Source organism: Asterias rubens, chromosome 7 (assembly GCF_902459465.1).
Source record: "Asterias rubens chromosome 7, eAstRub1.3, whole genome shotgun sequence".
NCBI lineage: Eukaryota > Metazoa > Echinodermata > Asteroidea > Forcipulatida > Asteriidae > Asterias > Asterias rubens.
This window is the reverse complement of record NC_047068.1, coordinates 16,718,422-16,730,567: the sequence shown is the minus strand read 5'-3', so window position 1 is coordinate 16,730,567 and position 12,146 is coordinate 16,718,422. Positions and strand designations below refer to the sequence as shown.

At 40.3% G+C, this 12,146-nt stretch overlaps 1 protein-coding gene across 1 annotated transcript; it reads left to right on the top strand.

Annotated features, from left to right (window-relative positions):
• The first annotated feature begins 2,457 nt into the window (after positions 1-2,457).
• On the top strand, positions 2,458-9,569 carry LOC117292850 (homeobox protein ARX-like). The gene is made up of 3 exons (XM_033775019.1): positions 2,458-2,590; positions 5,130-5,305; positions 9,132-9,569. Exons 1-3 carry the CDS (start codon positions 2,458-2,460, stop codon positions 9,567-9,569), a joined length of 747 nt encoding a protein of 248 aa, XP_033630910.1.
• Positions 9,570-12,146: the final 2,577 nt, after the last annotated feature.

Genomic DNA, 12,146 nt, shown 5'->3' with positions numbered 1-12,146 from the left:
CCAGATACCAAGTTTAGGCTCCCTCAACCCCCCCACCCCCTAACAAAAAAACAAAAAAACAAAGGTAAATGTTTACTCTTTAGTATGTATATTAATCTTAAGTTGATGGTGAAAGATCGGTTTTCAAGACCAAGGTTTACTTGTACTCTGAGGTATTATACCTCCTTAGTGGATGGGTGTGTTTGTAGAGCACGGGCAGGGGTAGTCTTGGTCCAAATAAAACATAACTATGTAATACTCAAGCACAACATAACGTGGTAACCCGAAACAGGGAGCGCTTTTCTTAATTTCGATTAATGACCGTGGCTGGAATTCGAACAAAGAATAGACTTTATCTTTGTTCCTTTGTTCCTTTGTTTAATCGTCCAGAGTAAAAGTATTGAAGAATTTTTTGTTTTAGTCCAGAGTAAAAGTATTACAAATTAATTGTTTTAGCAGGCCCTACTTTATCCATGCTGCCACACATGTTTTGGTTGTGTTCCTCGTATACAACAACATGAATGAATACAATTATTCATTGTACAAAAAGGAACCAGACTATTTTCCTTCTAGCCTCGGTTTGGTTACATTGGTTAGATGGATAATCACAGTACATGGCTGCACCATGATATAATCATAGGTCATAATGAAATTATATCAGTCGGTAGAAACACATTAAATCCATGAGCCATTTGTACATGATTCAACTCCAAACATCCTTAACAAGGTCAAAGTGCAAGTGGTCATAATTCAATAACAAAAGATCTTTGATTATTTTTTGTTTTTGAACAAATGAAAAGAAAAGATGTTTATGAAAAGATGTTACCTCAAATTTTGCAGTTTTGACAAGGGTTTAATATTAATGTGGAGTGGTAAGAGAACATATGAAGGCATTCTCGTGTTATTATGAATATCTTTCTGTACCAAGGAACCCTCAAAAGTACATTGACCTTGACTGAGATCTGTAGGTATGTGTAAAATAAGTTTAAAACCAATGTAAGTTGTTTAGATAATAACCTTGAGTTCCAATGCATATTGCGATTTAAGGAGCAACATCTTTAAAACAACCGTATTCCATTAATAATTTTCACATTGTAATTTGTGTAACCTACACTCGAGTGTAGCACTGGCATTTTGTGGGATGGTTCAACAGCATAACGGAGTAATTCTACTTGTGACTTAGTCTCGTACTACACAGCTAATTTATACACCTATAAAACTGACAAGTTTTAAATTAGAAGCAAAAGTCTGTTCATTAAGACTTGCAAAACTAGAGTACATCGTCAGCGCCCAAACTATGTATTCTTGTCTGACCGGGCACTGAATGCATGAGGACAATGGACAGTTTGTGAGCGTTTACATTTTTAAGGGCGTGTCAACTTGAAGTATTGCCCCATATAGACCATGTTTTGTAAATAGTGGCCGTAAACTAGGGCTTATTTGAAAGTGTCACGGGCCTTCTGACCATTTTGAAGTGGTTGAAGAGACCGGTTGAATATATGGGGTGAGCTGTGGTGCAGACACCCCAGTGTATGATGAAGTGGCGACGAGAGGCCGCCACGCGAACGGGAGATTTTTATCTTTTCTCCAGCTCCCGTCACCCACGGCACGTGCCGGGTACTCAGCGCGCTCACATGGCCGGAGCCTCTGTAGTTGAAGCTCACCAGGGCTCAGCACAGAGCTAAAAGAAGAAGAAAACAAAATCACTTTTCCCGATTCAGTCGTCACAATGTTATCTTATCGCCATCGGGTTCAGCAAATGGCGTTGGGGTTGACTGTTGTATAGGGACATCCCTAGCAACATCGGTACTGGATCGCAGGTGATATGGGCTCATAGTCGCTTCCTGAGGCCCCCTACAAAATTAGCCCTCTGCCCCAGCCACTTAACCCACATTTTATGATAAGTTTAGATTAAACGTTTGGGTGTTTGTTTACCCTAATTTCACTCGTTTATTACCACCAATTATCAGACACCCTCGAGGTCGATAATGGGTCCGCAAAAAATAGAATAACCTAGCTACATGAACTATCTCTGCCGCACTATTTGATGTAATGGCTGCGTCGTACGAAATTGAAACTGAACATAAGCTAAAAAACAAATGCTAAGCCGTGCTTCTATTAATGCAAAATTCCGTACCCACTGGTTTTAAACACAACATGTCTGTTAAGGTGTCTCCTTGGTGTCATCTACATACTCGCATCTTATTGGACAACGTAACTCAGCCCTACAACACTTACCCAGCTCTGATTGGTCAATGACACACTCCTTCTGGCACCCTCATTACGGAATATAACCATATCATAAATCAGTCAAAACATTCTACCAGATCTTAATGACCTTGTTTTTCGGGTGTTAAGACAAACGGCTCATCATAACGTCTCTTGGGATACGAACTTGCGCATCTTTTAAAAAAGAAACTCTGTGAGCTGAGAGTTTTGTTCCGACTGGTAGCCATTTTTAGGTGAAATTTTTGTGAAATGTTCCACTCAGTCACCATGCAGCAGCAGGGTTCGAAGAGCCTAGGGTTCAGCATTGAGAGTATACTCGGACTCGGTGATAGTAAACAACATCTAGACAAAACCACTAGACACGTGTGTGACACTCGAACTGGTAAGACTTCACTATTGTACGTATGTAATTAATTAAATAAGTTTGATTTAAAAGTCAGCTTTATTGTTTTCCTATGTCATTTCATTGTTGTATTGTAATTGGCCTAATGTTAAAATAAAAATGGTTTGCTTTGAAATGAGTTCAACATAGGCCACCCATGACATGAAAATGGTATTGATGAATTAGAAAAATAAACCTCAATTCCTACTTTGTAAATCTCCAAAGTTAGTTTTCGGGATGAAATGTCATCATGGACACAACAATCTAAAACCCTTCTTTTTACGATATTATTTTTTTACAAAATAAAACCTCGGAGACTTGTTTTTCACAATGTTTAAAAACTGAATGACCAATAATGCATCCCTTGAAAATACCCATTTTGTGATTATTGACACAAAATAATCATCAATTAGACATCAAACAATCGATTCGTATTAATGTTTCATTTCAATGTTTCCATCATTGATGCTTTTTAGCATTTCCAAAGAAGATTTGACAACGTGCCGGAAAATAACCTTCAATGAGCTCGTAAGAGTTTGCCTAAAAGCCAACATCAGCTTTCGATAGTCATAGCATTTAGAGAAAAATTTCACTTCGAAGTAAAACTATATCAGCTTTTATCCCGCCCTAATTTGAATCTGGGTAGTACGTTTCTCAGATTGTGTGTTCATGTTTAGGAATTAGTCTTCCTGCATGGACATTATTCGCTTTGGATTTGCTTCGGCGATATCTCAAAAACGCGACCACCTTCTGAAATAAAGTTCTCACAAGTTAGTTTTATTGTGATAAGCTACATTATTTATAAAGGAATAAAACAATCGAACTGTCTCAAAAACAAAGGTATACTTTGCCTTTAAAGGCACTGGACACTTTGGGTAAATACTCAAAATAATGGTTAGCAAACAAAACATTACTTGGAAACGAGCAATGTAGAGCTATTGATAGTCTTACACATTGTGAGAAACATCTCCCTCTCAGGCTCAAGTGACTTAACTTTTTGAGAGAGAGTTTTAATTAAAGCAATGAAGCCATTTTAGGCATCTGAAAGCACACTATCACTTTTCTCTTGCAACTTCGATGACCAATTTTCACAGATTTTTTATTTTGCATGTTGGGATACACCAATTGAGAATACTGGTCTGTGACACCCGCTAAATATGTCCAGGGGTGGATTTCACAAAGAGTTAGGACTAGTCCTCACTTAGGACTATCCATGCAATTTGTATATCTCCTAGGACTAGTCCTAAGTTAGGACTGGTCCTAACTCTTTGTGAAATCGACCCATGTGCCTATAAAACAAAGTTAGAACGGACAGTCTGAACGATACCCTAATTGTAACGTTACTTACCACAGCGAATCTTAATCGTTCACACTCGTCTGGCGTGGAGTGGCTGTGGGATACCCAAAGAGCCCCAGGGCTGTTATGATAGTCATACGCTAATTGGTTGTGTAGAAATAGAGCTAAACCAAGTACTCCCACATTTCGCGGTGTCATCTGACAACATATTCATCCCATAGGAATGTTGGCAGGGTCGGGAAAGCCGTCTCTGATGACGGGATTCCCTTACAGGTACAGTCACCTCCAGGAAAACTAGAGGTTTTGTTGATACGTCATCGTATTCCGTTTAGCAAAGGGGGAGGGTGGGGGTAGACAGGGAAGTACCTGAGTCGGTACTTTGTAAACATAGGTTAGTGTGAAAGGGCACTATTAAATACTCAAAATAGTTGTTTGCATCAACAATTACTTGGTAACGAGCAACGGAGAGCTCTTTCTGAGAAACGGCTCCCTCTGAAGTAACAGTTTGTTAGAAAGAGGTAATTTCTCACTCTAAAAGACTTCAGCTGAAGCCTTGTTTATACACCTGAAAGCAAACAAAGAATGCGACAATGGTGTTTTCTCTTGCAAATTTGATGACAAATTGAGCTAAAATTTTCACAGATTTGTTATTTTATGCATAATTATGTTGGTTTGGGATTGACAATTACCAAAATGTGCCCAGTACCTTTAAAGTCTGATCAATGAACAATCAAGTTTTTGACAAAGAAAACTTTACATTTTCCTGTCCTCGGTGTTACCTGTATTTAGATATGTTATCAATTGGTTGTCGTGTATCACAAAAATTGTTTGTGACAAAGATAAAAATTACAGTCTGGTTATTGATTACAAATTTAAATAAATGGATATTCATTTCTTTTATGTAATAAAGACACTATTTACAAAAACCAGAAGATCTATAATAAGTTGATTATTATGTTAAATAATAATACAGCAGGCTAGTAATGGCACATTATGACACACATTATGAACAAACATGTGATGGCATGGTGAATGTCACTTAACTGAAAGCCACTTTGCCATTCATTTTAAAGTGATTAATAAATCAAAATACGACACATAGGCCTACAGTTTTGGCACCGTCAAATCTTTTGATTATCATCTGTGTCTTTGACCAACTAAATGAACATAAGTTAGTTTGTCTGCTGTCTAATGCATACATTAACACAACCTCCAAAATGACTATTGTGTTTAATTGTGCAGGAAATCACAGCGTCATCGATGAAAAGCGCAAGCCCAGGCGCATGCGTGTCAGGACGAATTTTAGTGGATGGCAGTTGGAGGAACTCGAGAGGGCATTTGAGACGACCCATTATCCTGATATATTCATGAGGGAGGCCCTTGCAATGAGACTGGATCTTATGGAAGCCAGGGTCCAGGTACAAATCTAATCCCTTATTCTTTCCCCTCCTGTCGACCCGACTAGCATCACACTCCGGATCAGATCTGGATTGCGAGTTGTGTTGAGCATGACCTATTTCTGGGTCAAGTTGACATGGAAACTGGCTAAAAAAAAATCTCAGACTCTATGTCAATTTGACCCATTTCTTTGTCATTTTAAGCCATTTCTGGGTCAATTGACCGGGAAATAGGTCATGCTCAACGGGAATAGGTATCCAAGTCAATTTGGACCCAGGAGTTTTAAGTGTGCATCCAAACCTCGCCATGTATACTGATGACTGGAACATAGTCTCTCCCAACCCGAACCCTGTTTTCTTCACTCAGCTATCCCAACCCAACTCACCTCCGCCAGTAAACCTATAGATCTGACTATTTGCCTATCCCCAACACCTGCCTGTCATTTCACCCTTTGCACACCCTGCCCATTCCCACCCTGCCCGTAATTTCCCCATGTTTCCCTCTACACATCCCGCCCTGCTTGTCATGTCCCCCCTTTGTAAGCTCTATCCTTCCCCACCCCTGTCTGTCATGTTCCCCATATGTTTCCCTCTGCCCGTCCCAACCCTTGCACACCATTTTCCAAGTGTCTAACCTCGGCCTATCCTCATCCCGCCCCAGCCAGATACAGCGATTAAACTTACTCATTCTCTTAACCCTTTTTCCCTTCCAACTTGAACAACCAAGCTTCCACCAGGTGCATTGGTACTCCTTACCATCCCCTGCCCCACCCCTACAGATGTATTATTTTAACTCATGCTCCCCTTTCCCCAACCCATAACCCCTGCTTGATCGCCCGCCCGATTACCAGGTGCACCATGTGTAAACTGCAAAGTATACCTATAAAACTCGTTCTCCCCAACCCACACGGGTAATTGTGGTGGGTTGGGGTTCACTTTGTTCAGTAGGGGCAACACCACCCCACCCTGACTACACACACTCCTTTCCAACCTCTTCCAAAACCACTCCACATGGATTCTGATCAATTTGAATTTTTCTTCTAACCACAACTCCAACCACAACTTACACACCAAGTTTTGTTTGTTTTGTTTGTTTTGTTTGTTTTGTTTGTTTTGTTTGTTTTGTTTGTTTGTTTGTTTGTTTGTTTGTTTGTTTGTTTGTTTGTTTGTTGGTTGGTTTGTTTGTTTGTTTGTTCGTTTGTTTGTTTGTTTGTTTTAGTGTTTTTTATGTCCCTTTTGTTATCAGTGATTAATTTTTTGTCATTATTCGTTGAAAGCTTTTCAGAACAAACATAATAGGGAGAAAAGAACAACAACAAGAAGACAACAACAATAGCCATGGTAAAAGCAAAATAAAGACACAAATTAATGTGTTTTTTTAACCGGAAAGACGGCTTGGAAACGGATACACATACAGATGAACCTTACATCTTGTCAAAATTGTGTGTTGTTATATTTGACACACGACCGTCGGCTCGCCACGCTCCAGACCCGTGCCCACCATAAAAACCATCCCTTGAAACACGCACCAACTACTGCTTTATCGGCGGTCTCACCCTGAGCACACGCGCGGCTAAACCTTGGTACTTGTCCTGCTCAATAAACATCACAGGCAATTTGTTGTTTTATAGCTGGCAGTCGAAATTAACCAACACTTGAGGGTCCACTCTTGGGGCCCAATACGGCACGAGAGAGCTTAAATCAACCATACAAAATTAAATTAAGCTGCAATAAATTGCAGTAAAACAAAAAAAATTACGACCCTCTTAAAATAGAAGCCGTTATTTTGAAATACAGTAAAGCGATAGAGGGCATAAACACTGGTTAATGAATAACCCACTAAGGAGCATTGCAGGTGGGTTCGGTACTGTTGCTTCCCATCAGTGAAATACTGTTGGACACAATAATGCAATCAACGTATTGTAAAGAAGTCTACTTTTGGAGAAGGGTGCTTAGGGGATATAAAGTATAATATTAGACTCGTGTCTGTTAGACAGACAGAAAGGTTGAGTGATTGTCGAAACTCTGAATCTTACTTTCTTGAGGGACCATTCAGAATTGTCATTGCTAAAAATGTTTTGTTTTTCGCCTTTCAGTTATTTGTTTTGACCCAACCACCCACAATTTCGAAAATTTTAAACATCGACTATTCTGAATGACTTCTAAGAAATTACCAAATACTAAAACTCTAAAGAAGAATTTGCGGATTATGAGATAAGTATTCAATTCCAGGCATCTTCTGAAAGAAGTTTTTTTAGACTAGATTTGTATCTTCGTTGGTGACCGGTTCCGTCCTTAAATTCAAACGGGAGGAGTTTTTAGACACAACGATTGAACTTGTACAGCATTGGTTCAAACTTTCAAGTGGACTTGAGAACTCAGAACGTCTCAAGATTCTGTTAAACATCTTGTGTTCTCGGCTCCACACTTGTGTTTCGTCCAGGGATCCTCATTTGTCGTACACTGTCACGTCTCTTTTTAAAACGTACAAACATTATACATACAACAGACACAAATACAAAATTTCATTAATAACGGTGAAAGCAAGTCACCCCTGGCCCGATATCAAGAAAGAGTCCCATATCTGATAAAATGGTTGACTTGGGTCCACACTTGGTATAAGCATAAAGCCTGTATCACTGTTGCTTAAAACGACAAAATAATTCAGGGGTTTTAATATAAAAAAGAATCCATTAAAATTATAGTGACTTTCAGGGGAAAGTCAACACCATTGAATCGAATGGGTCGATACTACTTGTGTAAGTTAATAACGCGGTGTATGACAACAAACACATTACATTGTAAGACAAGCTACGACTAAATGGTTAGTTTGAGAGTGCAATTGATCCATAGATGGCCAAAATCCTAGCAACCGGTCCAAAGCGATCTAGTTAGACCGAGTTGTGTTATCGACTTTAGGAATTATTCACTGCAAGACAAGTTTTACGAACTCAAAGACGCAGTTATCCAATTTCAAAAGTCAAGGTTTTTTTATAGTAATAAACCCATAGACGGGAGATAATTTTGAACAAAAATGCAGTATCAAACAAGCTTAAGTGCGAACCAGGATTTAAAAAACCCCAACATTTTCACAATTTAAAAACTTTATACTCTGTGTACGATTCCGTGTATGGATGTTGGTTACGGGGGCAGCCCAAAATCACGCCTGATGTAAAAACTTTAGCACTTTCACACCAAACAGTATATCTTATCCCCGTTTTATTAGCAGCGAGCTAGTGGGGGGGGGGGGGGGTGGGGGGGAATACACAGACCGTATGAGAAACACTTTTCCCTCTCCAAAAAGACTCAACGCGACTAAAGAATGTCTTTAGTATATATCTCCCGTTATAAGGTCAAATAAAGTATACCTTTCCCGCAAAAGAAGTATTGCAGTCTTATGTATGTATACCAACCCATTAAAGTCACCGCCGAGCACTAAGCGTTGATAAATGCTTCTTAATCGATGCTATTACTGCATTGAGATTGTCCTGTGCCCATACCACCTGCTTGTTCCTCAGCCCAGCTTCAACCGTCCGTAATTATTCCCCCACCATTCTCTCCCACTAATGACATCATTTTCATGTATATGAGCTGAGTGTAATTCACTTAAGCGCATTAAGACTGGCATCTCAATTGTTTCTAAGATGTATCTATTACACAGACGATTACTGATCGATTGTCTTCGTTCTCATTTTCTCCCGCCTGTTTTCCGCCCCCTTTTTAATTTCGCGCCAATTTGCAAACAAACCCCGCAATGCGGTGAGCTCAGGTGCCGCATTACGGGGCTGCATTCCAGCCGCGTCCTTAGTGCCGTCGCTCTAAATGCAAACATCTTTTGCTTTTTCAGGTGTGGTTTCAGAATCGAAGGGCTAAGTGGAGAAAACAAGAAAAGAGCACAGGGACGCAGAAGAGAGACGGTCGAATATTCGGCGGAGGAAGCGTTGCCAAGCAGTCCACGAATCCATCAACTTCGTCTTGCGATGAGTCGTCTGTTGTTGGCAGGCATCCCGTCACCGCAAACTGTCACGCAGTGACGAGTTGTCTCCGAGGAAGTTCTTCAAAAGGTCTACCGTTCATCCACGTGGTTCCCCGCATCTTACCGCCCATGGCCGCAAGGTCAACACTGTCGGCAGTTCTGGGTGACTTTGTGATGGATAAGAGTCCAGAAACCAGACGAAGCACCAGCATTGCCGAACTTCGTGAGCGTGCAAAGGAGCATAAGGACAACCTTCGCCTAGTCGGGTTCTCTCCTGTGTTCTCGTCCAGTCCTCATTCTGAGTCCTGATAAACGGAGACCTCAAGATAATTACTTCTCTTATTGTAAATATCTACAAAAACAATCTTCAGGTTGGTTATTAAGTGAAGGCGTTTTGGCAGAATATCTGTTCGAAACATCGATGCCACTACGGCTCTTTTCAGAGAAAACACTCAAAGAGAACTAAAAAGATTTAAACATGGTTGCATTAAGACTTGACCTCCGTTTCTGATTAATTGTAAATATTTCAAAATGAAATATTCGAGTGTGATTAGCAAAAGGGTTTTCTGGGAAACTTGCAAGTATAACTTGTCCGAAGTGCCAATTTTGTTTTAATGTTAAATTTTTACCGAATCATTTGTAATATATTAAAATTTAAATAGTTTAATAACCAATTCTTATTTGTATTTTATATTTTCAAGAGTGTTGTATAAATACTATATAAAATGTTTAAGGAAGAATTGATGTCTCATCGTTTTTGATACTCGAAACACTCACACAATAAACTGCCGATGCTTGAAGAACATTATCAAAGTACACACATACATGCTCTCGTAGCAGGTTCTATACTGAAGGGTTGTTTTATTGCGCAGAGTCAATGTAAAAGATCAAACTTAATGCCCCTTATTTTTGACCGCGCGAGGGCGCTATAAACAGTATTTTGATCACTTCCGGGGGTACACGCGATTCGCCCTGCACAAATTAATAGGCGTTCTGTCACTTTTGTTGCGCCGTAGTTTCAATTTGCTTTAGAGGTGGATTATAACGGCTCCTTTAAAAGTCTTATTGTCTGTGATGGATTAGATGTCTGTGGTTATAATGTGTTCCAATCTTTAAAAACTGTTTTGGGTATGAATGAATATACCCCCGGAAGTGATTGAGAGCGCCCTCACGCGGTCAAAAATATGGCCCATTACATGTTGTTTGGTCTAAAACTCTCAAATTCGGACAACAAAATCACCCCGTTGACATTCTTGTATGTTCAATACAACGAGATGGCATACTGAACAACCCGTTTGTTAAGCCTGGGGGCGGGGGAATGTTGGATAATGACGATGAAAGCATTGAGGACACTCATGTTTTGTTGAAAGCTAACATAGAGGGTGTATACACAGCCGACACTGCATATAAACACATCAACAAAAGTAAGTCGAATTGTTTAGGGGGGACTTACTGTTGTTGATGTGTTTAGATCAAATAAATAGTTCACAGTGGAATGGGTTGGTGTTCATTGTTAACGATGTTAATAATGGCGGCCCAATAGAAATGTGACCTGTGACATCACATGTTTACAAAAGAGCCACAGAGCCTGGACTTCATGCAGGCATGATTTGTACACAGCTCAATGGAAGAAAACATAAAATCTTATTATCACTGTCTAATTCTTACCAACTTTTGATATGAAAGGGGGCACATCTCAAAACTTGTCCAGCTTTTACTTTCATAACTCTTTGTTTAACGTGGAAATTATGACACAAAATGTCAACTTTCCCATAGGACCAGTGTAGTACAGTGCCTGCCAGAATACTTAAGGAATGTACAAGGTCACACTTATTGTAAACAAGGGTTACATGGTCTATAGTAACGACATTCATTTTAATGTACAGTGTCCATACTACCATGCACTGAACATTCATTTTCATTTTGCCCTGCTCATTTTCCTCCATCTTGTAAACGTACGGCCTTACCTAAGCACCAACCTACTAACCTTTTCACACTACTCTATTCCCCCGGGTTGCCCCAGGGGAATAACGGCTGGCCTTATCACACTGTGATCGCTTTCCCCCCGGTCTGGCCTCTGTCTGCCCCGGCAAATGGGCATGCCCCGGGGAATAGACACCCCTCCTCTAGAGTGGGGATGAGCGGTACAACCTCGGGGTATTCTTGAAACGTGCAGCCGGAACCGAGTGGAAAAGGGACACGGTGGGAAAGTGTGCCGGGGTAACCGTGGGGTGGAAAATTCCCGGGGCCTCCCCGGGGCTGTATTCAAAAGGGATAAGAGATACAGTTTAAAAAGGGCTATAGACTTGGCCCCTTTCTTCATCCGCAAGGATCATGAGCCTGAAGTGTGCCGTCAGATGTTCAGACTAGCATTAACACCACGTCCATTGTGTGTTCCGAACATTGGCAACGTTGGCGGCGCACAACTTATTCCATTAGAAATTTGCGAACGCTCGGTCGGGCAAGTGATAAGTACCGTAGTTTTATTTCTGCAGTCTTCTCTTTAGCAATACGACAGCTCAAGGCAAACTATTATTAGGCACCCTGTTGGAATTTATTTCGTATCACTGACGTAATTAATTTGGTTATGACATTGTGATGTTATTTTTGGTCTTATATATTATAGATCTTTAATAGCCGTAAGAATGTATCGTCACTGCTCTGTCTGATGGTGCCCTGTGATAATGATTGGTCGTAATTACAGATTGAGGGCGCTGTAACCCTTACCGTTCTGCAACCAAACGCTTCTCTCGGTTTTCCCCGTAACAAACGTAGAGACAGATGGCCATGTTCTATCGTAAGATGACAAAAGCTGTATGTACATAAAGTAGATTATCCATACATCAAGGTTGACGTAGAGCTCATCAGCGAGGGGTTAAATGGATT